The sequence below is a fragment of the Carcharhinus amblyrhynchos genome, chromosome 10 (genome assembly GCF_965287045.1).
Source record: "Carcharhinus amblyrhynchos chromosome 10, sCarAmb.v2.hapA, whole genome shotgun sequence".
In the NCBI taxonomy this organism is placed as follows: domain Eukaryota; kingdom Metazoa; phylum Chordata; class Chondrichthyes; order Carcharhiniformes; family Carcharhinidae; genus Carcharhinus; species Carcharhinus amblyrhynchos.
The window spans coordinates 85,581,160-85,608,499 of NC_137333.1; the positions used below are offsets into that span (position 1 = coordinate 85,581,160).

General features: G+C 41.2%; 3 protein-coding genes across 3 annotated transcripts in view; 2 read left to right on the forward strand and 1 right to left on the reverse strand.

The window, feature by feature from the left end:
• The window catches only part of nek5 (NIMA related kinase 5), a 53,846-nt gene extending 48,986 nt beyond the window's left edge, over positions 1-4,860 (forward strand). The window contains exons 21-22 of the mRNA XM_080197518.1: positions 690-807; positions 3,709-4,860. Coding sequence (XP_080053644.1) covers positions 690-807; positions 3,709-3,985 — 395 coding nt within the window. The 3' untranslated portion in view covers positions 3,986-4,860. The remainder of the gene's footprint in view (positions 1-689; positions 808-3,708) is intronic.
• A 136-nt stretch (positions 4,861-4,996) lies between these two features.
• alg11 (ALG11 alpha-1,2-mannosyltransferase) lies at positions 4,997-14,237 on the reverse strand. The gene is made up of 4 exons (XM_080197517.1): positions 14,180-14,237; positions 11,763-11,996; positions 7,339-8,267; positions 4,997-6,073 (listed from the first exon to the last, which is right to left on the reverse strand). The coding sequence occupies exons 1-4, from the start codon at positions 14,215-14,217 to the stop codon at positions 5,796-5,798; spliced, it is 1,479 nt and encodes a 492-aa protein (XP_080053643.1). The 5' UTR covers positions 14,218-14,237; the 3' UTR covers positions 4,997-5,795.
• Positions 14,238-22,923: 8,686 nt separating this feature from the next.
• atp7b (ATPase copper transporting beta) overlaps positions 22,924-27,340 on the forward strand; it is a 92,816-nt gene continuing 88,399 nt past the window's right edge. The window contains exon 1 of the mRNA XM_080197519.1: positions 22,924-23,000. Within this exon, the coding sequence (XP_080053645.1) occupies positions 22,950-23,000 (51 nt within the window). The 5' untranslated portion in view covers positions 22,924-22,949. The remainder of the gene's footprint in view (positions 23,001-27,340) is intronic.

Consider the following 27,340-nt stretch of genomic DNA (forward strand, 5'->3'; position numbering starts at 1 on the left):
TATCGACAACAATCTCACCCAGGCCCTATCCCCATAACCCCACATATTTACCCTGTTAATCCCTCTAATACTAAGGGGCAATTTAACATGGCCAATTCCACCTAAACTGCACCTCTTTGAAGCATGGGATGAAACCGGAGCAACCAGAGGAAACTCACAGAAACACAGGGAGAATGTGCAAACTCCACACAGTCACCCGAGGCTAGAATTGAGCCCCGGTCCCCGGTGTTGTGAGGCAGCAGTGCTCACCACTGTGCCACCATATTCAAAACTGAGATAGACAGACTTTTAATCAGTAAGAGAATCAAGGCTTATGGGTATAAAGCGGGAAAGTGGAGTTGAGGATTATTAGGTCAGTCATGATCTCATTCAGTGGTGGAGCAGACTTGATGGGCCAAATGGCCCTCTTCTGCTCCTAAGTGTTAGGGTCTTATAGCATATGATAAACCAGGACACATTTGTTTAAAACTATAATCCACATCATGAACTATAACTTTATTTTGCTAATCTACAGCTAGAGTATATTGTTTAAAAAATGCAGCCATCAATAGAAATAATTCAAGAATTCCATTATAGTTTCATTATTTTGCTCCCAGGTTCATGAATAAGAGAGAATTGTTTCAATGCTGAGCCAGCTTTATCCTTCCACACAGCGCAGGTATTGATCAATCTGTGTTTCTTTTCAACAGATGGCACATTGACTCCTTTGAAATCAACAGAGGAGAACAACGATTCCACGTCAAACTCTGCCTCTGAAATTGAAGAAGATAAAGAACGGCTGGAGCCCAGGTCTGATGATGATGACACGTGAGTTAGCTGCTTTTTTTTCCACTGTTAGTTATTCATGAAGATTATTCTCAACCTTGGCCCTCACCTGAGGTGTGATGACCTTCAGGTTAAATCACCACTAGTCTGGGGCTACAGCAAATTTACCTTTACTCTTTAAGGATACACAGATCCCACCATTTAACAATAATCCTAAAACAAGTTTTACCAGTCAGCATTGAGTAACTTGTTTTCCACATTTCAAAAATTGTCCAATGAAGTGTTACTAATCAACATCCAAAAATCCTTTCCCAATAGCTTGAAATGATTCCAGACGAGCCCCCATTTTTTAGTTAGGATCCCAGTAGGTGTCATAACTGGACAAGAGGATCTGAGAATGGAACCCTGGCTCAAAAGATCGTAATAGTCCTTTTTATTTTTCATTTTATCAAATATTGAAGAAACATTGTGCACGGCAGCACAGTGGTTAGCGCTGCTGCTCATAGCGCCACAGACCCGGGTTCAATTCCCGGCTTGGGTTACTGTCTGTGCAGAGTCTGCACGTTCTCCCTGTGTCTGCATGAGTTTTCTCCAGGTGCTATGGTTTCCTCCACAGTCCAAACATGTGCGGGTGAGGTGGATTGGCCTTAATTGCCCCTTAGTGTCAGGGGGACTAGCTACGTAAATGTCTGGGTTATGGGGATAGGGCCTGGGTGGGATTGTGGTCGATGCAAACTCGATGGGCTGAATGGCCTCCTTCTGCACTGTAGAGATTCTATGATCTATGATCAAAGCCTTAGCAGCACTAATTAGTTTTAACAACAAAGAAATCATACATTAAACATTTAAAAACTCGATAATAATACAATACTCCTCCTTTAGTTTAACAATTATCAGTTTTAAGATTAATACGGATAACAAAGTATATTTGAAACTACAATCATCTCATTTACACCCAAAGTGTCTGTGATTTCTCCTCAGAATCCACCCCACCACTGGTTGTCATATGAAAGGGTTTAAACTCCACTCACAGAAATAGGCTTTAAAATTTTCTCTCATAGTAAAAGATTCACTATTTTAAAGAGGAGGGAGTTCTCCCTTGCATCCTAGCCAATTATCTGGTCATTATCAGAAGGCTATTTGTGTGAGCTTGTTGTATCCAAATTGATTGCCGTGTTTTCAACATAACCAGTGTCCACACTTCAATATGTCTTCATTGGTTATAAAATGTTTTGTGATATCCAATAGTCATGAAAGGTACTATATAAATGCAGGTCTTCTTTTTGATTGGCATTTCCAATTTTCTTTTCTTTTTCAGCCATGCCTTCAACCCAAGCTCTGGAATTCCCTCCTCTAAAAAACTTCAAAACCTACTGCTTTAGACAGGCCTCTAGTCATCTGTCTTTTTTTTATTCTTTCATGGAATGTGGGTGCCACTGGCAAGTCCAGCATTTGTTGTCCATTTGTAATTACTCTTGAGAAAGTGGTGGTGAGCTGCCTTCTTGAAAACCTGCAATCCATCTGGTACAGGGACACCTACAGTACTCTTAGGAAGGGAATTCCATGATTTTGACCCCAAAACAGTGAAGGGATGGTGATATAATTCCACGTCAAGGTGGTGTGTGGCTTGAAGGGGTACTTGCATCCCACGCACTAGCTATCCTGGTTCTTCTAGGTGGCAGAGAGCAAGGATTTGGAATATAGTATCAAAGGAGGAATGTTACTGCAGTGCATCACGTATATAGTGCAAAGTGCTGCCACTGTGTTTAAATGGCACGGGGGATGTTTAAGGTGGTAGATGGGGTGTTGATCAAGCAGGTTGCTTTATCCTGTTTTTTAAATGTATTTGTTCATAGGATGTGGATGTCACTGGCTAAGCCAGCATTTATTACCCATTACATCCTTTTGCATGGTGTCTTGCTTCTTGAGTGTCATTGGAGCCAATCTCATCTGGGCAAGTGGAGATTATTGCAACACATTCCTGACCAGTGCCTTGTAGATGTTGGACAAACCTCAGGGAGAGAGAAAATTATTTACTTGTTGCAGAATTCCCTTTGATCTGCTGTTATCATAGAATTCCAGAAAGAAATCCCACAACACCAGTTTAGAGTCCAAACAGGTTTATTTGTAGCAAAAGCTGCAAGTTTTTGGGACAGCTTGTCCCTTTGTCAGGCATTTCCACATCATCATAGAATTCCTACAGTGGACAAAGAGGGTTTTTGGCCCGTCAATCTGCACCGACTCTCCAAAGCTGTAGCTTACCCAGGCCCTAACCCTGTAACTGCACATATTTACCCCACTGACTCCTCAGCTATACATCTTGGGACATTAAGGAGCAATTTAGCATGGCCAATCAGCCTAACCAACACATCTTTGGACAATAAGAGGAAATGGAACACCCGGCAGAAACCCAAGCAGACAAGGGAGAATGTGTAAACTCCACACAGTCATCCAAGGGTGGAATCGAACCAGGGTCCCTGGCACTATGATGCAGCAGTGCTGACCACTGTGCCGCTCATGTACCTACAGTATTGACCTGGCTAGTCCTGCTCAGTTTCTGGTAACCCTGCACATGGGTAATGTTCCCTGGCATTGCCACCTCCCATAGCAAGAACAGAGTGATATGCTATGAGCTCCATAGCCTCACCAGTCATGATGTATTTAAATTTACAACGCAGTGTCTATTAGTGTGGATTTGCAAATGAGCTAAGCCATGAAATTCCTCTCCAGACTACTAAAAAGAAATTCAATTTGTGCTGTAAATTATGATTCTTTAGCATATTATTCACAACCAGAATTGTTAACTGCTGAGACCAGGGACAATTTAGTTCTGTATTGCCAAAATCGTCCTATTCAACCATGGCTAAGTTTAATTAGTGTGACTACATCTCTTAATTTGTTAGGACTCTTTGTGACATTTGTACAAATTCTTTGTCTCCTTAGAAATTTTGAAGAATCAGAGGATGAACTCACAGTGGAGCTCCTGGAATCTTTACAAAATCTATTTCATCCGGAGGACGAAACACAAGGCATTGATGGGAAAGGAGTCAGCCAAAGTACATTCGATGAAGGAAGAGAACAGGAGAATGAAAGCCAGAGGAAAATGCAAGCTTCCGACACTGAGGGAAAGCCCAAGGAATGCTGTGATGAAATAGACGCGTCTACGCCCAATCCACAAAAGGAATGCACAGAACAAAATATGACAACTGCCTTAGAATGATAGATACAGTTAACCCCATTGTTCTTGCAGCTGGTGAAATGCCTGCAGCCACTTGAAACACAAGAAGTTGCACATTTCTGTCAAAACTATACTTGTATTTCAAAGAAAAGCTTGAGTGAAAATGCATCGCTGAATGTGTGATCTGGATGTTTCCTGACTCACTAACTACAAAGTCCGAGACAGCCAACAGGGAATCTGGTTATTATAATTCACCAAGGATGCAATATTTTACCCCCATAGTTCTAATTTGTATAGTTACTATAGTCAATAATAAAAGTCATCAAAATTGGTCAAGTTTAGTGATTTTAGTTCAGGAATGCCTTTTCATTCATTCGTAAATGACATTTTAAATGAATTTCTATTATGTTACAGGACAGGACTCGTTCCCCTGAGTCATTGCCAGCCGCACACTTTGATATTGAATGTGGGTAAGATTAATTGGTAATGGTGTCCTCAGCTGTTATCCCTCTAGGCAGCAGATAAAGCATGACAATGGATGTACCCTATTACTTCACTTGCCTGAGAAGCTAAACCAGTTGAAGGCATCCTCAGCTTCATCTGTTGATATCCCCCCATCTACAAGTGTGTGAAATCTGTGATGAAGGATGAGGCAGGTGAGCAGAGCAAGAAGACAATGGTTCTGAAGGCAGCTAGCAACAACTTGTGCGACACATCCAGGGCACTCTTCTTACGAAGCAGATTCTGGCTAGTCACCTCAGGAAAGAATAGGACCTTATGATTGAGTAGCAGTGAAATCCAATTGCAAAAATGCTATTGCTTATAACAGCATTGACTGACACATCCAACCCTTGATGAGGAAGAAACCCAAAGAGAAAATTATACACATTTACATTTGATCAAAAACACTTCTTTTAAAAAATTGAATGTAGTTTATCTTGTTTATGTAAGATTTAAAAACGTGGGTCAGATCGACAGGTCTCAAGGAATACATTTAATTAATTTTACAAATTACAAGAAAATAACTAATCTTTTGAGACATATCTTCATAATCTTGTATTCAAATTTGTTCTTTTGGTGCTTCTGCAATTATTCTCCCTGCACCCATTACCACCAGCAATTCTAATTTATGTTCCCCTTCAAACAGTAAGATTGTTTCAAGCATTTTTTTTTACGTCTTTCTATTTCTTGTTGTTGATTCCCAGGAACCCATATTGGAATAGATGTGTGCAGACATGCTGAGATCTGAATCTGATCTAGTTATTTTATAGCTAAATACCTTAATGTTATTTTTGGAAACATCCAGAATAGTGTGAGTATTGCAGACGCTGTTTTCTTTCATATATATTCCACAATTGACCTCATTGCAGCAAATGAAGGTAAGTGGGGTACAGAGGCCTACTCTACATCACCACTCTGCCTTTTCTCTCCTTGCAGCTGGTGCTCAGTGTAATGATAAATTATCGCTGTTTGCAGAATAACTATTGTGCATCTTCATCTAACAAACAATAACGCTGCAGGGAGGATTAGTATACCCTATGACGTCACACTTCAATAGTCAAGCAGTCATTAATGTCTTTTTCATTTATGCATCCTGACACATGTTGTTAATGTTGCTAATAATTGAAGCTTAGTTATGCAAGTAAACATAAACATAGAGATTTTCAAATCTATTTTCTCTTTCCCTATATACAAAATAGGAGCAAGTACAAGTTTGCTTCAAGTTTTTAATATGAGAGTTTCAATACAGTCACTGAAGACCTTTTCAAATAAATATAAACCATGGCATTACAGTGCACTGTATCTCTATCCTCCCAACTGCTTCCATTTATTTACATTGTTAACAATTATATCACCTTGTGTTAAAAAATGGTTCCACAGCAGATATAAAAGATGTTTCAAATTCCTGGTCAGAGAATCTGCTCACAGACTGACGAGCGTTCTTCCTAATATCCAGTCTCTTTTCAGGAGACAGTGATAGAATGGTATCCACAGCATTAGCGTAACTTTCTTCACTGTCTGCCAGGAAACCCGTCTCAACCCCATCATGTGGCACTACTATATCTAGCTTAGGCCCTCCTGAATTATGGGCTAGAATAACAGTTCCTGCTGCCATGCATTCAACCACTCCTGCAAAAACAAAATTGCAGAATCAGTAAATGGTCATGTTCAATAACACAGACTATGCACAACTCATGAATTATAAGCGACAATAGTTGATATGGCTGGAAATATTCTAGAGGTTGAATTAGATAATCAGTTTGAAGTACAATAAAATTATTGCACAAATAAAAAAGCTACATTTTTAAAAACTTATCGGCAGTCATATCTAAATTGCTCTAACAAAACTGTATAATCAATTGGTGGTACCAGGACACAACTCATTGTGAAACGGCAATCTTAATATTTCAAAACAACTGTGTAGTGGGCAAGTAGAGCTGTAAGTTATCTTTTGACTGCCGTATCCTTTCTGGCAAGATTCTAGGTTCCTTCTACAGAAGCCTCATGGTTGAATGTTAAATGTTTCCTGGGTGCAGGTTTATAATAATGAGTTTGTGACTGTAGTCAGGCAATTAGTGAGAAAAGAGAACGTGAATAACAATTCACATTGCAAGACTCTGGAGATGAAACACCACTTGAAGCCAGATTCTAGCTTCATTCATTATTTACTACTCACCTCAATTTTCTTTCACTCAACTGAAATTCTAATCTCATGTCTGACCACATTTTATCTTTCCTCTCAGTTACTGAATGGGTTGCTCAGGTTTTACTACACTGTGATAACAAATCATATAAAGCCCTGTTGCAACAACTCAAGGGACTTCTTCATCAAAGGATTGCAGCTGCAACTAAACATTGTCTTTGCCTATAGTTCTGACTGAATGAAAATGCAGAAGGAATGGATTAATGCCGGACATTGGGCAGAAGCCTTCTTAATGAGCAGAAGCCCCACCTCTTAACATAAATCAGAGACTGAATTTGCTTTAGGAATTCATCATCTGCTGACTTTCCAAAATGAGCACAAGACACAATTAAAGCAGAGACCATGACAGCCAATTGCCATGAAATATGGAAGAAAAGCTGATCATTGTTCCTAGTTGGAGCATATTAGCATGGTTCCTTGCTGGATGTAATGGTGTCAGCTGCTAGAATCACAAGCATTCTCAAAATATAATGCTACCAAGAATCATTTTATAGCTACAGTTACTAACAAAAAGATTGCATTCATTTACAGCTACACTTGAAGTAGAGTTGTAAATACTATTTTTTCTCTTGCAACTTGTATGCAAATGTCTTTAAAAATTACCTATAGGTCAAAATAATCGAGCTACAATCACTCTTGAAATATACAGGTAATACTAAAACCAATATATATGATTTAATAGCATTCTTACCTATACCAAAATGTTCATTCCACATGGTATGCAGTCCAACAGTGGCTTCAGCTAGATGTTTTTTAAGTTCTTCAAACGAAATGTTAATCTCAAACTCAACATTTTCTGTAACTCCCAGATTATCGCACAGTTCTTTCAGCTGAGATACTCGTTCTTCATCATCTGTGTTACGGCAACCTCCAACTAATATTAGCTTCACAGTTAACTGCTGAGCCCTCTTCATCTGAAGGAACTGATTGAAAGCTCTGATTTGTAGAGAATGGTCCTTCTCTGGGCGAAACTGGCCAATTGAAACAATGGAATGTTCTGTCTTTTTACTGTCATCCTTTAAAGGAATATCCAAGAATGTCTGTACATCACAGGGTGGGTAGACAACGTTGGTTCGGTCACCAGCATTCCAAAGAGCAAGGATATGATTTAGCGTCCATGTAGAATTTACCATTATAACGTCACTGCAAGAACCAACTAATCCATATATCCAAGCAAAGATATAATAGTATAAAAGTTTGAGATTGCTCAGTATAGGATTTGTTGATATAAAACTTGCATTGTTAAACCTTGGATTCCTGTCTCTCACCACAGAGAGCATGTCTGTGCTGATGGTAGGGTAATGAACATAGCACCCCACTTGGCAGCCTCCCAAGTACTTGAAGAGAGGAAATGTGAATGCATAGCCCATGGAATCTATAAAGATATCAGGAACACACTTCATCAGGGCCTCCCATCCAAGCACGACAGATCCCAGACTTTGACCGAGCAGTGTAAAATATGGATAAAGACTAGCTTCAACAAGATATCGTTTTTCAAGGAAAATGAACTGAACAGGTTGAAGAAGTTTGATATTAAACCGCCTGTAAGCTCCATCAAGAATTTCTTGTTCCGTGGCACTTTTATCTCCAGTATAAATAATAACTATGATATCTTCGTACCTGTGAATTTCACAAATGCATATATTTTAGGACAGTTTATCAAGTTTGATATTAAATGTGCAGCAGTGGAAAATGATTTGCAGGATATTTGAGAGTTCTGATATGCAGAATGAAGAATTAACAGTACTGTGATGCAATAGGGATTATCAGATATTTTGAATTTGAATATTAATTTTAAAACTAAACTTGATTGTAAATTTTATTTGTGACTATTTGCTGGGATATAAATCTTCAGCATGGACTACCTTGTGGAAACGTTTGTTCCATAACTTGCATTTACACAACACCTTTAGCATAAGAAAATGTCGGAAAGCATTCCTTGGGTATAATCAGAAATAAATCAACAAGGAGGTAGCTTTGGTCAAAGAGGATTTTAAGGAATTTCTTAAAGGGGGTGGTGTGGCTCATGGGAGAAATTGCACAGCTTAGGGTTGAGTCACCAAGAGCAAGTGTGGGGCTTGGAGGAAGCAGGAATTGCAGGAAGGCACAATCCGCTCAGAGTTGTAGAGCTGGAAGAGGTCACAAAAAAAAGGACAAAGACCATGGAGATATTTGATCCATGAGCATGAATTTAGAATTATTAGGTTGTGAATACTGTGTTTCTTCCATGGGATAGAGGCATCGCTGGTTACACCAGCATTAATTCCCACCCCTAATTGCCTTCGAAAGTGGTGGTGATGAGCTGCCTTCTCAAACTACTGCAGCCCATATGGTGTAGGTACACCCTTTGCGAAGCAGTCCTAGTATTTCTTTGACCTAGCGAAAGTGAAGGAATGGTAATATAGTTCCAAATCAGGGATGGTGAGTGGCTTGGATGGGAACTTGCAGATGGTAGCATTACTATGAATCTGCTGTCCTTTTTCTTGTAGGTGGTAGAGGCTACAGTTTGGAAGGAGCTGTCTTGGCAAGTTGCAGCACTGCTTCTTGAGGGGAATTGCTTGATAGAGCAGACGCAGCACGGTTTCGTTAAGGGGAAGTTGTGTCTGACAAATTTACTGGAGTTCTATGAGGATGTATCTAGGGCGGTGGATAGAGGAGAGCCGGTGGACGTGGTCTTTCTTGATTTTCAGAAGGCGTTTGACAAGGTACCTCACAAGAGGTTATTGCAGAAGGTCAGGGGGCATGGAGTTGGGGGTAGGGTGTTAGCGTGGATAGAGGGTTGGTTGTCAAATAGGAGGCAAAGAGTGGGGGTCAATGGGTGCTATTCGGATTGGCGGTTGGTGACTAGTGGAGTGCCTCAGGGGTTGGTGCTGGGGCCTCAGCTATTTACCATTTATATAGATGATCTGGAGGAGGGAACCGAGTGTATGCTGTCGAAATTTGCTGATGACACCAAGATTGGAGGAACGGCAAATTGTGTGGAGGGTGTGGAGAGTCTGCAGAAGGATCTAGATAGGCTGGGCGAATGGGCCAGGAACTGGCGAATGGAATTTAATGTTGGCAGGTGCGAGGTGGTCCACTTTGGTAGGAATAATGGTAGGAAGGACTATTACTTACGTGGAGAAAAACTGCAGCAGGCGACGGTGCAGAGGGACCTCGGGGTCCTTGTGCATGAGTCGCAAAAACCCAGCTTGCAGGTGCAGCAGGTGGTCAGGAAGGCGAATGGGATGCTGGCCTTCATAGCGAGGGGGATTGAATATAAAAGTAGGGAGGTCTTGCTGCGGCTGTATAGGGCATTGGTGTGGCCGCAGCTGGAGTACTGTGTGCAGTTTTGGGCGCCGTACTTACGCAAAGATATTTTGGCCTTGGAGTGCAGAGGAGGTTTACTAGGCTGATGCCGGGGTTGAGGGGGTTGAGCTATGAGGAGAGGCTGAATAAATTAGGCTTGTACTCGTTAGAGTTTAGAAGAATGAGGGGAGATCTCATTGAGACGTATAAGATGATGAATGGGATGGATAGGATAGAGGTGGAGAGACTCTTCCCGCTCAGAAAGGACAGTAGGACTAGGGGGCACAGCCTCAAGATAAAGGGGGGGCAGTTTAGAACAGAGTTGAGGAAGAACTTCTTCACTCAAAGGGTGGTGAATCTCTGGAATTCTCTGCCCGTTGAAGTGGTGGAGGCTACCTCGCTAAATATTTTTAAGACGCGGGTTGATGGGTTTTTGATAAGAGAGGGGATTAAGGGTTATGGGGAGAGGGCGGGAATGTGGAACTGAGCCACGACAGATCAGCCATGATCTTATTGAATGGTGGGGCAGGCTCGAAGGGCCAGATGGCCTATTCCTGCTCCTATTTCTTATGTTCTTATGTGGTACACACTGCTGCCACTGTCCACTAGTGGAAGAAGTGACACTTAAATTGGTGGATGGGGTGCTATTCAAGCAGGCAACTTTGTCTTGGATGATATCAATCTTCTCAAGTGTCATTGCAGCTGCATTCATCTAGGCAAGTGGGGAGTATTCCAACACTTTCCTGACTTCCATCTTGTTGATACTGGCCAGGCTTTGGGGAGTCGGGAGTAAGAGTTACTCTCCTCAGGATTCCCAGCCCTGACTTGCTCTTTCAGCCACAGCATTTATATGGTTAGTCCAATTCAGTTTCTAGTCAATGGTGACCCCCAGAATATTGCTAGTAGGGATTCAGTAATGGCAATGTCATTGAATGACAAAGAGAAATGGTTGGTGTCTGGCATTTTGTGGCACAAATATTAATTGCCACCTTCTCAGCAAAACTGTTGAATGTTGCCCAGGTCTTGCTGCACATTGGCACAGATTGTTTCAGTATCTCCGAGGAGTTGCAAATGGTACTGAACCTCGAGCAATCTTCAGCGAACATCTCCACTTCTGACCTTTTGATGAAAGGAAGGTCATTGATGAAGCAGCTAGAGATGGTTGAGCCAATGACACTAACCTGAGGAATTCCTAAAGCAATATCCTGGGACTGAGACTATTGGCTTTGAACAACCACAACAATCTTCCTTTGTGCTAGGTATGACTAACCAGAGAAGAATGTCCCTCCCCTATTTCCACTGATTCTATTTTGCCATTGCTCCTTGATGCTACACTCAGACAAATGCTTTCTTCATGCCAAGGGCAGTCACTCAGCCACCTTCTTAGTTTAGCTCTTTTATCCAAGATTGGACAAAGGCTACAATGAGGTCAGGAATCTGCAATCCTGATGGAATCCAAACTGAGCATCAACGAGCAGGTTATTGATGTGTAAGTTTTATGAATTTTACCTACATTTTGTCACCCTGAAGACATAAGAACATAAGAAGAACATAAGAACTATGAGCAGGAGTAGGCCATCTGGCCCCTCAAGCCTGTTCCACCATTCAATAAGATCATGGCTGATCTTCTCGTGGGCTCAGCTCCACTTATCCATCCACTCACCAGGGTAAAGCAGGTCATGATTGAATCTGAAATAATGCTCAGGATTACTTTTCCTTTTTCACCTTGTATTCTATACATTTAAAATTATATCACAACCATATTGTCCCTTGAAAGCAAATAACTGAAATGTTACCTAGACCCCAAATGAAAATATTAGGACTCACCTCTTCTGCAAAGCTCTTACTGCACACCATAAAACCCTTTCACCTCCACCTCCAGCATTACAGTAAGGGTGAAAGAATGCAACCACTGGTGGCATCTTGCCATATTTTCTTGGACCTTGTGTTATTTTCTTCTTTGGGCAGATCCAGAATCGAATATACAGTAAAACAACCACAAGGATGAATGATAAGCCAGCGGTTACGAAAAGCATAGGAACGATCAATGAAAACATAAACCTAGCAGAAAGAACAACAGGTTATGAACAGCTAATTGTTATATGAATAGACTTTTAAAGGCTGCAATTGCACATCAATTTATAAATTACAAATTAATTTTTCACCCATAACCTCTTTTCACATCTACTCAGATACTGCAGCCTGACACACCAAAGCAAACAGAAATGCCAGCAATGATCCTGCAATCTGCCCAAAGGATATATCAACCTGGGGCAATTAATAGGGCATCATGGTGGCACAGTGTTTAGCATGGCTGTCTCACAGCACCAGAACACAAGTTCAATTCCGTCCTCAGGTGACTGTGATGTTTGCACGTTCTCCACGGAACTGCATAGGTTTCCCTCCAGTTTCTTCTCACACCCCAAAGACAGTAGGTTAGGTTGATTGGCTGTGCTAAATTGTCTCCCCAGCGTCATGATAAATTAGCAGCATAAATACATGAAATTAAGAGGATAGGGCCTGGGTCAGATTGTTATCGGTCCACACTCGATGCGCCAAATACCCTCCTTCTAATCTTTTGACACCCATTACATATGCAATACAAATAAATTTATATACAGTAATGAGCTAACTCAGAAGGTCGCATGCTGATTTGTTTTAATGGAAAACAGAGCAGATAACCTGCATACAGGAAGGTTACCATTCTAATAGATTACTGATAAAATAAAGCAAGGCAAAAAATATTGCACATCATTAGATGTGTGCTGATGGCACAAAATAAGGTGGTATCAAAGTAGCATTCATTCTTCCCTTTCATCAGGATCAATGAATCAGGAATATAATGGGCAGCCGATATTGCTAATATATGTCATTGCAGAAAGCTACCATTAGTCAATTAGGTGCTAAGAAACCGGCAACCTTATTTATGGGATGGCTTGCACAATCTGAAACTGTGCAATATGATTATATAGAACATTTCTGAAAACCGTCTACACTGAGGAAATATGAGAAGCAAGGTGCAAACCCAATGGCGTGGATTACACTCAATTAAAAGAAGCTGAGTAAAATTTAACTTTTAAATTCTAAACATCAAACCAGCATAAATGTAATCAATATCCATGAGATGAGGCTCCTTTTGATGAAAAAGCTCGTTTCTACCATTTTGAACTGTCAACATCAGAGATATGATAATGACACAAAATAATAGAATAGAAATCCATTTCACTAAAGAGACAGTGCTCTGTGAGCAGAAGAAATGCTTTAGTGATCAGTACATCCAAAAGGAAATCTATTAAAAACCTGAAGAAATGAATCGATTATAGGAATCTATAATCAATTCGATTATAGACGGGAGACGAAAGCTCCCGTGGCAGCCTGCTGGTTGAAAAATAGGCAGGTTTGTGCCTCGATTACAAATATTTTTAGTTAGAAGTCTCACAGGTTAAAGTCCAACATGTTTATTTGGTAGCAAACGCTGCCAAATAACTAGCGTTTTTTTTAAACTTTATTCCAAACCAATCAAATTAAAGCCAATTCAGAGTCCCAACAAGTTGGGACATTCCCGATCCAAGCTGACAAGACAGGGCCCTCACCTCCTGTCTTGGGCTTGACCTACATGATCCAAGCTGTTTGGAGTAGGTGCAACTCCACCTCCAAGGCTTGATCTAATTTGCATCTTAGCCCAAAGGCCCAGATGCCGCTTTAAAAAATTGCTTCAAATGAAGCTGAAATGTAACCTAATGACTTGAACCAAATGCAGCGTGTCAATACTAAACTTGATCCTAGCCAAAAGGCGTTTGCCACCAAATAAACCTGTTGGACTTTAACCTGGTGTTGTGAGACTTCTGTGTTTACCCCAGTCCAATGCCGGCATCTCCACATCACAGACATTCTTGGCAAGGTTGGACCCCATTATCTAAAGTAAACTAATCTCCCAGACCAGTCAGCCATGCCCACCCATCACTGGTGACAATACTTTCCCCGTCAATTTATGCATCATTTTCAAACTATTGATTCTTAAATGAATCAGTCTGAAATTAATTAGCGGCGCGACCTCCTTTCTGAGGAATCCGCGGACTCCTGGACCAGTCTGCATCAAGAGAGGAAAGACCATTCGATCCCTTCCCGAAAATATCAATATGCCCACTTTATCGGGTCAAACTGCTTGTAACGGTCCCCAATATCCTCACCTAACAATATTTATTATCCAACCCCCTGCTGAAAACAAACAGCACTTCACTCACCTCAGAAACTCACATAAACACCAACCCCCAGCCGCCATCTTGGCGAGGCGAACCTTCACCCCGGAAGCGATTGCTCGCTGCGCTCCCCGGTCTGAATGTCCAACTCTTTTTTAAAAAACAAATTGCTCTCTCGATAACACGTACATATCAATTTTATCAGGAATGTAAAAACAATTTCTAAAACCAAACTTTAAAAAAAGATAGGCGGTTGCCAAGCAACCGGTGTTCGACGCGCTCATTGGCCGGGCAACGTGCTGGACGCAGTGACGTCACTGGCCGGCACCCGGCCCCGCCCCTCCCCTCCCCAGGGCTGATGAGTGAGTGACAGGTGCCTGGAACAATGCGCTGCTCCCAGTGCAGCCTCAGGACCTGGTACATTTCAGCCACTGTATTGTACGCAAACCTAATGCATGTGTAATCTTATACACTAACTCTTAACGCATAAAAAAAACACAAACCCAGTTTACCGTCCTCTTTTGCAAATTTAAAACAAAATAAATGTACCACCGGTGTGTGATTTCAAGAAGAAATTAAATTATGAGTCGCAAGTAAGGCTTACACTAACACTGCAATGAAGTTATTGTGAAATTCACCACAATCTGGCACCTGTTTGGGTCAATGCACCTAAGAAGTCTCACAACACCAGGTTAAAGTCCAACAGGTTTATTTGGTAACAAAGTGGCATTTGCTACCAAGTGAATCTGTTGGACTTTAACCTGGTGTTGTGAGACTTCTTACAGTGTTTACCCCAGTCCAATGCCAGCATCTCCGCATCAATGCACTTAACCAGCACGTCTTTCAGTGCGTGGGAGGAAACCGGAGCACCCGGAGGAAACCCATGTAGACACGGGAAGAACGTGCAAATTCCACACAGACATGCTGGGAACCTAACCCATTGAGGCAGCAATGCTAACCACTGTACTACCATGCCACCCCTATTAGTAGTCATAGAAATTAGTAGTCATAGAAGTAGTCATAGAATCCCAACAGTGCATTTAGCCAAGCGAGCCTGCACCAACAACAATCCCATTCCCATAACCCCATGTATTTACCTTGCTAATTCGAACCTAGGTCACTGGTGCTAGAGGCAGCGTTTTGATGTGCATTATTCTCATAATTCAGTGATCAAAATTGGCCAATTCTCTGAATCTCTCTGCATTTTGAAGAGTTCCTTCTGAAGCCAGGAATTGAACCCAGGTCCCTCGTGCTGTGAGGCAGCAGTGCTAACTGCAGTGCCACCAGAGCAAATCTAGATATACGGCACTTAAAAAAAAATTCCTTATGTAGCTATGTGTTGAATTGTTTGATCACACTCTGGTGAAACATCTTGGGATGTTTTACTGCAGTAAAGATGCTATATAAATGCAAGACCTTCGAATCTTTCAGAGACATCAAATTGTGAACTAAGAATTCCCGAAGACATGGTAGCACGGCCTAAATCAGGTTAAAATGCATATCAAATGCTGCCTGTGTTTAAAAATAGCCCACAGCTTCTCTACATAATGGAACTAAATTTGCCAGACACATTTTCCACAGACTCAAGTGTCCTCCTGATGAGATGCCTGCCAATGGGAAAATACCCCCCACAAGGACAAAAGAATACTCAATCGCATACTAAAAACTGCAGCCAATGTTTCTTAAGACTTAACTGACAAGAGGTAAAGGATTTAACTTTGTTCAGAAAGCATAGAAAATAGAACCACGACATTAACCACTTGGGTTGCAAAAATCGGAAGGCAGATTATTATTTGAATGGTTGTAAATTGAGAGAGGTGGATACAAACATAGAAACTAGAAGCAGGAGTGGGCCATTCAGTCCTTTGAGCCTGCTCCACCATTCACTTTAAGCATGGCTGATCATCAAATTCAATATCCTGATCCTGCCTTTCCCCCCCATATCCCTTGATCCCTTTAGCTTGAGAGTTATGTCTAATGGATGGCACTGTGAAGGGTGGCACAGTGGCACAGTGGTTAGCTCTGCGGCCTCACAGTCTCAGGGACCTGGGTTCAATTTCAACCTCAGGTGACTGTCTGTACGAAGTCTGCACATTCTCCTTGTGTCTGTGTGGATTTCTTCCAGGTGCTCTAGTTCCCTCCCACAGTCCAAGGATGTGCGGGTTAGGCAGATTGGCCATGCTAAACTGCCCCTTAGTGTCAGGGGGGCTAGCTAGGGTAAATGCATGGGATTATAGAGATAGGGCTTGGGTGGGATTGTAATTGGTGCAGACTCAATGGACTGAATGGCCTCCTTCTGCACTGTATGATTTTGTTCTATGGTAAATTCATCAGCTGAGATTATGTTAAAATTATGCATCTGATTTTATAAATAGCTCTCAGAAAATGTTGTAGTAAGATTTTGAAGAGATCCTAATAAAAAAATAATTTTTGGGAAATTCACAGTAAATGTGACACAACAACTCACCCTTCAGTAAATCTGAAGTCTTTTGTAAAGATTGTCCTGTGCATTTCAAACAACATTTTGAATTGCTGATATTTTATTTTGTGCTTGGTTTCACATTTCGTGACATTGCCTTTGTGTCAGACCTGGGGTTGCTATGATACTACCTGCCCTTTGGATTGTTTAAATCTATTACCTCTTGTCAATTAAGTCTTAAGAAACATTTCATGACATTGCCATTGTGTCAGACCTGGAGTTGCTATGACACTACCTGCCCTTTGGATTGTTTAAATTCTTTATCTCTTGTCAGTTAAGTCTTAAGAAACATTGGCTGCAGTTTTTAGTATGCGATTGGGTATTCTTTTGTCCTTGTGGGGGGCATTTTCCCATTGGCAGGCATCTCATCAGGAGGACACTTGAGTCTGTGGAAAATGTGTCTGGCAAATTTAATTCCATGATGGAGAGAAGCTGTGGGCTATTTTTAAACACAGGTAGCGTTTGATATGCATTTTAACCTGATTTAGGCCATGCTACCATGTCTAGAGGATGCTGTAAGTAATTACGAGCTTTGCCTGTGATATGAGTGAAGAAGATTATGTAGCTGCTGTATTTGAACATTCTGAAACCTTTTGGCAATTAACTATATATTTCAAAACAGTATGGAGCAATAAATGTCCAACATTATCTTTATATTTTGATACATGCTTGGAATTTCAAATAAACATGGTTTCAAAACCTTAATTGTATCATTGTTGCAAATGTGATTTTGTTTCATATTTCACAATGTAAATGGATTGACGATGGCTTGCATAATTATCTGCATTCTACCCATTCATTTATTTGGAATTCATTTGAGGTATGAATAAATAAATGCTCTTCTAAAGCAGAGAAGCTATCTGTCAGAAAAATCCCAAATGTATAATGTATATCGATAAGTTTGCAGCAATTTATGTAAATTATCTGCTGTTGTTAAAGTAAAGTTTAAAATTTAGTTATTAATCATAAGTAGGCTAACATTAACATTGCAGTGAAGTTACTGTGAAAATCCCCTACTCACCACACTCCAGTACCTGTGCGGGTACACCGAGGGAGAATTTAACATGGTCAATGCACCTAACCAGCACATCTTTCGTATTGTGGGAGAAAACTGGAGGAAACCCATGCAGACACAGGGAGAAAGTCCAGACTCCGTGCAAACTATGTAGAATTATGGAGAGCTTTGAGTGGCCCAGGGAGAGGGCCCAAGTTTGGAGTAATGATGTTTCTTTATTAAACCCTTTCTTTAATTTACAAGTTGGAGTAAGTTTTGTTGTATTTTCATTAGCTGCATTTTGAAGAGTTCCTTCTGAAGCCAGGAATTGAACCCAGGTCCCTCGTGCTGTGAGGCAGCAGTGCTAACTGCAGTGCCACCAGCGCAAATCTAGATATATGGCAGTTCGATCAATGATTATTTTGTTTCTTTTGCATATTGCTAGTTCAGGTAAGAATAGTGACAAGAAATACACTGGTTGTCAAATATTACAGCAGAATCTTAAACTATCAACAAAATGTCTGGATTCAGCAGATTGGATTTTTTTTAAAATATCTCATCCAAAGAATAGCATTTCCAACAGTGAATAGAATGGATTTAGAATTGAGGGTGAGGAGAAATTTCTTCACCCAGAGAGTAGTGAATGTGTAGAATTCACTACCACAGAAAGTAATTGAAGACAAAATGTTGTGTGATTTCAAGAAGGAATTTGATACAGTTCTTGGGGCTAAAGGGATCAAGGGATATGGGAGGAAAGGGGGGAACAGGAATTCGATAATCAGCCATGACCAAAATGAATTGTGGAACAGTCGTGAAGGGCCAAATAGCCCATTCCTGCTTCTGGTTTCTATGTTATAGCTCAGAAGGTGGCCAATCATCCCTTTGTGTCCATGCTAGCTGCTTACACAAACAACTCAGCTTTATCCCTTTCCCTTTTAGTCTTGCACTTTTTTCCCTCTGGACAATTATCTGAGATTGAATCTGCTGTCACCAAACTCTCACGTTCTCACTCCAGATATTAATCACTCACCTCATTTTTTAAAAATCCTCATGTCTGCTTTACTTCTTTTGCCATTTGCCTCAAATTTTTGGTGTCCTGAGCCCTTCTTCCAATAGAACTGATTTCTCTCCACCAATTTTGTCTAGATCTCTCATGATTTTGAGCATCTCTATCAAATCTCCTCTCAACCTTCTTTTTCCAACCTCAGCTTTTTGAGATACTGCCTAACCTGCTGGGTTTTCCCAGCATTTTCTCTTTTTCAAATTTCCAGTAACCGCAGTATTTTGCTTTTATTCCAGTACTAATATGTTTACAGCTGCCGCTGACCATTTGTGGGCTGTTGAGAAACAATTTGCTGTCATCGGGAGATTGATTCAGTGTGTTGTCCTCTACAGGGGATCCATGCTGTATGTGAGCGGGGCAAGCAACAGTGCGGCTTTTCAGCCAAGTAAACTGAATAATCTTCACCGAGAAATACAGAGTCTAAACCAGAAATTTTAAATTAGAAATGTTGGATATGTTCAACAGGTCAGGTAGCATCTGTGGAGGAAACATTTTCAAGTTTGCTGATGACACCACCGTGATGGGTCAGATCTCAAACAATGATGAGACAGAGTGCAGGAATGAGACACAGAATCTATCTGATGAACTGGTGCGATGACAATAATCTTTCCCTCAATGTCGACAAAATGAAGGAGATAGTCATCGACTCCAGGAAGATTAGTGGAGAACATGCCCCTGTCTGCATCAATGGGGATGAAGTAGAAGGATTGAGAGCTTCAAGTTTTTAGGTGTCCAGATCACCAACAACCTGTCTTGGTTCCCCCACGCCAACACTATAGTTAAGAAAGCCCACCAACACCTCTACTTTCTCAGAAGAGTGAGGAAATTTGGCATGTCAGCTACGACTCTCAACAACTTTTACAGATGCACCATAGAATGCATTCTTTCTGGTTATCTTACAGCTTGGTATAGCTCTGCTCTGACCAAGACTGCAAGGAACTACAAAAGGTCGTGAATGTAGCCCAATCCATCACGCAAACCTGCCTTTCATCCGTTGACACTGTCTATACTTCCCGCTGCCTCAGAAAAGCAGCCAGCATAATTAAGGATCCCACGCACCCGGGACACACTCTCTTCCACCTTCTTCCATTGGGAAAAAGATACAAAAGTCTGAGGTTGCGTATCAACCAACTCAAGAACAGCTTCTTCCCTGCTGCCAAGGAAGTTTGCCATCAGAGTTTTGATTGGACTTGCCTCACACCAGATTGATCTTTCTCAACACCCTAGCTATGACTGTAATACTACATTCTGCACTCTCTTCTTTCCTTCTCTATGAACAGTATGCTTTGTCTGAATGGCATGCAAGAAACAATACTTTTCACTGTGTACTAATACATGTGACAATAATAAATCAAATCAAATCAAATCATTTCAGGCTATCGATCTTTAATCAGAATTGGGCAAATGTTGGACATGCAACAGGTTTAAAGAAATTTTCTGTGGCCGGAAAAGTCTATTACGTGGGAGGAAAGAATAAGAAGGGAAATCTGTGATAGAACATAAGAAATAAGAAACAGGAGCCGGAGTAGGCCATCTAGCCCTTCGAGCCTGCCCCGCCATTCAATAAGATCATGGCTGATCTGAAGTGGATCAGTTCCACTTTCCCGCTTTCTCCCCATAACCCTTAATTCCCTTGTCTGTCAAAAACCTATCTACCTGTGACTTAAATATATTTAGCGAGGTAGCCTCCACCACTTCAACGGGCAGAGAATTCCAGAGATTCACCACCCTTTGAGTGAAGAAGTTCCTCCTCAACTCTGATCTAAACTGCCCCCCCCACCTTATTTTGAGGCTGTGCCCTCTAGTCCTGCTATCCTTTCTAAGCAGGAAGAATCTCTTTACCTCTACCCTATCCATCCCTTTCATTATCTTATACGTCTCTATAAGATCCCCCCTCATCCTTCTAAACTCCAACGAGTACAGACCCAATCTATTTACTCGTGGCAAGCAGGAGAGATTAGATGACAAAAATAATGGAGCAAGTCAAAAGGGGTTGCAATGGGACAAGTAAAGATGTAAATGGCAACAGCAAAATCATTACAAGCACCTATTGTTTAGTAAAAAATAGGAACAGCATTATCATCTGAAGTTGACATCAGCTTTGAAACTGGAAGTCTATAGATTCCAGCTATCTGAACTCAACATCAAATTCAATAATTTCAGATCATAACTACATGCCTTTTTTGAGAGCAGGTACTTGTAATGATTTCTGCTGTTGCTTTTACATCTCCTTTAGACCCATCCTTTGTTTCTTTTTTGTCCCATTACAAATTCCTTATCCCTTTGTCATTTAATCACTTCCACCTTGCGTCCTATCACTTATCTTAATTTCTATTCATTATTTCCCTTGGCTAATCTACCTAACCTGCACACCTCTGAACACTAAGGGCCAGATTTTACCATCAAGCTGTGCCTGTTTCCGGGCGTGAAAACTTGGTAAAGTTGGGTGTGAGGAGAGTAGCGCAATCCGCGATTACCTCTGCGCTGGTTCTCCCTTTACCAAGGGCCAAAAACAGCTGCTTTTAGGACCATGTCCAAAATGGGCGTGACGTCAATTTGAAAGCATTTGCATGCATTTAAATTGACTGCACGCCCAAATTTACTGGCACCTCCCCCTTCATCACCACGTTCGCCTATCCAAATTCGATATGAAACAGACATGGTCTGCAATGGTCCGATTTGGCCTCCAGCTTGTGAGGAGGTAAATTCCAAGCTTCTGAGGAGGTGCATTCTGAGCTTCTGGTGGCTCTCTGACTCAGATTGGAGATGGTGGAGGGGTGGTGGAGGGAGGTGGGTCAGATGGCTCTCTAATGGGGCGGGGATGGAGGCAGGTCAGATTGCTCTGTGTTGGGGGAGGAGGGAGGTGGGTCAGATGTCTCTTTGGTGAGTCAGATGGCTCTGTGATGGTGGAGGGAGGCGGGTCAGATGTCTCTCTGGCAGGTTAGATGGCTCTCTGGTGGGGGGTGGGGGAGCTGCTGCCACTTTTCGTGTAACCGGTGGGGGAGAGGAGGGGGATCTGCTGCCACTCTGTGTGTGATCGATAGCGGAGGGAAATAGGAGGAGAGGTCCCTGATTGCTCTGGGTAGCAGGGAGTGAGGGGATAAGGGGGTCAGTTATGTTCTGGAAGTGGGACAATGTCTGTAGGAGCAAGAGAGAGGCATTACCCAGCCTGGGATGGATGTGGCAGGGGTGCAGCATTCTATCATTTTTTTTCTGCGCATCCATAGTTGGAGGCACCAATCGGAGCTGCAGGATTTCGGGCACCTTAAGCGCCACCCACAGGCTTCTGCAGCGCGATTCAGAATCGCTGCTATTTTTTCAGGCAGAGTGCATATGGGGATGCCTGAGAATGGGTCTAAAGGTCAGATCTGAAACATTCCTAGTTTCAAGTCTGCCCAGCACTCAGAATTAAAATGTTAAAATAGGGCCCTAAGAGCCTATATTAGCATGGTTAATCAACATGCTTTGCACATCTTTGGACACTAAAGGGGAAATTCAGCATGGCTAACTCTAACCTAGCTGGTTGTGGGGATAGGGCCTGAGTGAGATTGTTGTTGGTGCAGCCTCGATGGGCCAAATGGCCTTCTTCTGCACTGTATGGATTCTGTATTCTCTCCCACCTTGCCCTGTTGCTTCAAATCTGTTACAACTTTTCCCAGAGCAGTGTCCAGGTTATCGCCCCTGAAACATTAACTTTGTTCATCTTTCCACACACACTGCTCGGCTTGCTGAGTATTTTCAGCATTTCCATTTTTAGACCAGATGTTCAGCGTGCACCATATTCTAACAATATGGAGAGACTGTCAATTTAGCAGGTGGGGAGTATCACAGATGGTGAGGCCCATGCCAGTACTGCTCATTTCTTCATCAATATTGTGGCTGCAATATATTTATCTTTAAACCATTCGGCAAATGAATGGTGCAGTATATGGCATGTTGAGCCATTGGAAGTTAAGCCAGCATTTGATTCCCCAAATCCCCTCTTCTCAGCTTCTAGTTTGGTTGCTTGTGACAAGAGGTACCAAATAAAGCCTAACACACCAGCAAACGGGACTGAAAAGGCTTGTGTGTAACAGTAATGAGATTCTCATGACAGTCATGTGGTTTTTCACTAATATCCACCCTGTTTAAAAAATCCATGCCTTAATTCTTTTTGCTCATAAAATATCTCCACACACACTATGTGATATCTGAAGGCCTCTTCTGCACTGTATGATTCTATGATATACTTTCTAAAAGGGTTGCATTTGAAATCCAAAGACTGCTGTTTTCTATAATTATGTACGGAACTTTATTAATCACAAGACGCACAAAACCGGTCACTTTCAATGTAAGTTTATTTTTCGATGCTTTACTTTTTAAAGCGGCCTTAATATATAAATCTTACATTTCTGTTCAAAATACTGTGAATATTTACAGCATTCAATTAAAGCATTGCATGTTAAGTTTTCATTATTGCCTTGTATGGCTTTTAGTCTTCCCATTTCGGTAGACAAATTCGGTAGATCAGTGGTTTATCAGTCTGATTAATGTTAACAACTGTAGTTTTATAATAGTATTGGCTAAAGAAGATAAAGAATACAATTTCCACTTGCGTCAAATTTTAAAAATAAAACAAAGGTAAAATTTTAAATTTTAGTCTTTATTAATCATGGAAGATTGGTGATATTTGCGTGAGTACAAATTAAAAATTCAGAAAGTAAACTTGTTGATAAATTGATGTATTTACTGTTGGACTTTTCTTCCATTTGTAATGTCAGATGGCGTTTAGATTTGTGACTAGACTAAAACAAGTACAATTCTTATTTTAGAGTCTTATTGATTACTAAGGTGTTTCTTTTTACAGCAAAGAAACTTAAGGGGTGATTGATAGAGGGACAGGACAGATTAGATAGAAACAGACCATTTCCAGGGACTGAGAGGCCTAAAACGAGGGGCAATTTCAAATGTTAAAAAGATTTAGAGCAGAGAAGTGGAGAATCTTTTTCGCAGATCGTGTTGTGAGGCTGTAGAATACAATGCCGGAGTTAGTGATTGAAGCAAGGACATTTAAGAAGTTAGATGGTATATGGGCAAAAGTGTTATTTTGTGACAGCTTGTGCAGAGGTTGGAGGTTATCTGGACTTGTTGAGCCAAACATCCTATTTCTCTGTTCTAATTTCTATGTAATTTAAAACCTGGAGAATTTTATTTGTTACTTTTCGAATGAGCTTTAACTGATAAACTGCCGTATTTTCTGATCACTGAGAAGCAATTTTAGCTTGGCATCAACATAAAATATGTGGCATAACTAAGAGCAGATTGGTTTCACTTTAAGTTGGGCAGTGATTATGTTGGGAAGTAATCTCACATCTACTTGTTGTTCACAGTAGCTGCAGTATTAACTGTAACCAGTACAAAGTGGACTTTATTAAAACTTGAATTAAAATTGAAACATTCCCATGTGAAGCTGGTTTTAAAACTGTACTAATACAAGAGATGGTGAGCTGCTGCCTTTACAGTAGTATTATAAATGTATTATTTATTTAAGTGTTGATTAGCAATCTAGTATACATAGATTTAAGTAACTTTTTATAATGACAGCCTCATGGCCAGATGCCGAGTGCTGCAATTTTACACCATTCTAAAGCAGATAGCAGTGTCAAACTAGTAACTAGTTTATATAAGTCATTTTATCAATGGAGCTACCACCTGATTGTTGGAAAAACTCACTTAGTCCATTAGGGAAAGAAACATGCTGTCATTATCCAGTTTGGGCTACATGTGATTCTGAATCCACAGCAATGAGGAGCTGTTCCCTCCTCTCATTAGTTGTTTAATTGTCCACCACTGTTCACAACTGAATGTGACAGGTTTGGAGAGCTTTGATCTGATCCATTGCTTTTGGATCACTTAGTTCTGGCTAGAGCTTGCTAGTTCTGCCATTTAGCATGTCTGTACTCCTGTGTTGTAGCTTCACAGTTTGGCATCTTACTTTACTGTTGCATCCTCTACACTTCTCATTGAAACGAGTTTGGGGTTCTGGTTTGATGCTCATGGTTGAGTGAGGAAGTGCTGGTGTCTGATCTATCTCAGCCTCCTCCTGAGTTCTCCACCATCATGGATGCCAATCTTCAGCTGATTCACTCAGGAAATGACTGAATGTACTGGATATGGCAAAGGCTACAGCCAAGCTGATCCAGTAGAGCTAGAGCACTCCATCCACTTGGAAAAATGGAAAATTGTCCATGTATGACCCATCCGCAAAAAGCAGGACAAATCCAATCTGGCCAATTACTGCTCCATCAAACTACTCTCTATCATCAGCCAAGCGATGGAAGGTCACTACAGTGGTAACAAGCCTTATAACAGCCTTGGTTTAAACATAGACAAAAAAGCTAAAATCCAAAGATGAATGTTATATCAAGGGCGCATTAACTGAGTGTATAACCTAGAATCCCTTACAAAATTGAAGCCTGTGAGGATCAGGGAAAAAACTCTTCACTATTTGGAGTCATACCTCGTGCAAAGGAAAATGGTTGTGGTTGTTGGAAGCCACTATCTCAGACAGAGCATTGTTATTGAGGCTCTTCAGGGTAGTGTTCAAGGTCAACTATCTTCAGCTGCTTCATCAATGGCCTTTCTTCTGTCTTAAGATACCATCTATATGGCACAAGTTAGAATTTTGATGGAATGCTTTCCTCTTGGCTGGGTGCAGTACAGCTCCAACAACATGAGTGCAACACCATCCTGTAGAAAGCACCTATCTATTTGCCACCCCACCCCCATGTCAAATTGGCTGCAGCATGTACCAACTCATCCCATGGCCAGAATTCTCCAACCTGGCCCATGACTGGGATTATCTGGTCTTGCTGCTATGAATGGAAATTTGGTTGAGTGCCAAATTCTCCATTCTTGCTGGTAGTGTGGGAGACCAGAAAATTTCAGCCTACAGTTTCTTCAGAAGCACTCCCCAAACCTGTGATTTCTGTCCTTTAAAAGAACAAGGTCAGAAAATGCTGGAAAATCTCAGCAGGCCTGGCAGCATCTGTAAGGAGGGAAAAGAGCTGACGTTTTGAGTCCAAGTGACCCTTTGTCAAAGCTAAAAGGCAGAGAAAGTGGAAGATACTTATACTGTAAGGTGAGGGAATGAAAGATGAGTCATAGCCGCAAAAACAAGGGCAATGGCAGCCCATTGAAAGAATAGAAAGTGTGAATGGCCAAGCAGCAGAGAAGCTGAAACCATAGGGTAAACTGTGATAGATGAAGATGTGTTGGGGGGGGGGGGGCAGAAAAGGTAAGAAAAGGGGGATAAAATAAGGGGAAAGATTACAGGAGGAAGAGAAGTAAAGAAGGACAATAAAGGACTAAAAAGTAGAGAAAAGTTAAACATTAAATAAAATGAAAACAAAGAGGGCCGAGGTGGGGTAGAGCTAATCATCTGAAATTGTTGAATTCGATGTTGAGACCAGAAGGCTGTAAAGTGCCTAGCTGGAAGATGAGATGCTGTTCCTCCAGTTTGCATTGAGCTTCACTGGAACATTACAGCAGGCCAAGGACAGACATTTGGATATGGAAGCAGTATCATGTGTTAAAATGGCAAGAAATTGGAAGGTCAGGGTCCTGATTGCACACAGGCCTAAGGTACGCAGCAATGTGATCATCCTGTCTACGCTTGGTCTCTCCGATATAGAGTAGACCACATTGGGAGCAGTGAACACAATAGACCAAAGGGCAGAAAGTGCGTGGAAACATTACTAGTATTCCAAATTAAACACCAGCCTGACTTGGAAATGTTCTGGTGATTCCTTCATCATTCTGAAACTTGCTACCCAAACAGCTCTGTGGAAGTAGCTTCATCACATGAACTACAGTGGTTCAAGCAGGTGGTTCGCTACTACCATTCTCAAGGATAATTCAGGATGGGCAATAAATGAATTGCCAGCAATGCCTAAATCCTGCAAATGGATTAAAAACAAGACATTGGACCAGAAATTGAAATGAGTTTCATCCTAATGTTGGACCTAAATCAGGCATACAATGATGTATATTGTAGTGCCCAGCACCAATTTAATCAGGCATTTGTGCCACTGCAAAGTTTATCAGCATTGTGTACCCTTTGGCTGTCTAAGGTGACCGCGGGTCTCATTTCAACATTGAAATGAATCTCGTGACAAACTTTTGCTTAGTTACAGAGCCATAGGAAAAAAACACTCCGACTGATAAAAGATATGGATGGTTAAGTCATGAACAGAAGGTTAGAATGCTATGTGGAGTAGTTGGAGATTACTTTTAAGTTAAGCCAGTTGTCAGCTGATGTGGGGAAGGGTAATGAGCTCATAACTGTGTATAATTGCATGATGACTAAGTATACTGATTGAACTAATTGATACAGCTTACTAATTGAATCTACTCACATCGGTTCTGTACATTCACTCGCTGTGCCATGAAGTTGTTTAATGATTTATCTCTGACCTTGTCCTGTGAAATGTTTGTTTGTGCTGAAGGAGCATGTGTTCAGACAGGAATATCTGGTGCAAATCACAGGGGGCTACTATTATTAAACCATCAGATAATAAGCTATTAGTATAGTTAGGTGTTGGGCAGCATGGATACACCATTGAAATGTAAAGTGCCCTAGGTTGGATTTGGACTTTGTGACTGCCAACGTGCTCATATCAACTTCCTATT

Coding starts and splice junctions, on each gene's coding strand:
- alg11 (XM_080197517.1), bottom strand. CDS start 14,217: ATGGCGGCTGGGGGTTGGTGTTTATGTGAGTTTCTGAG. Junction 11,997..14,179: donor TGTTTATGTGAGTTTCTGAG/GTGAGTGAAGTG, acceptor TCTTTCTGCTAG/GTTTATGTTTTCATTGATCG. Junction 8,268..11,762: donor GTAAGAGCTTTGCAGAAGAG/GTGAGTCCTAAT, acceptor TGAAATTCACAG/GTACGAAGATATCATAGTTA.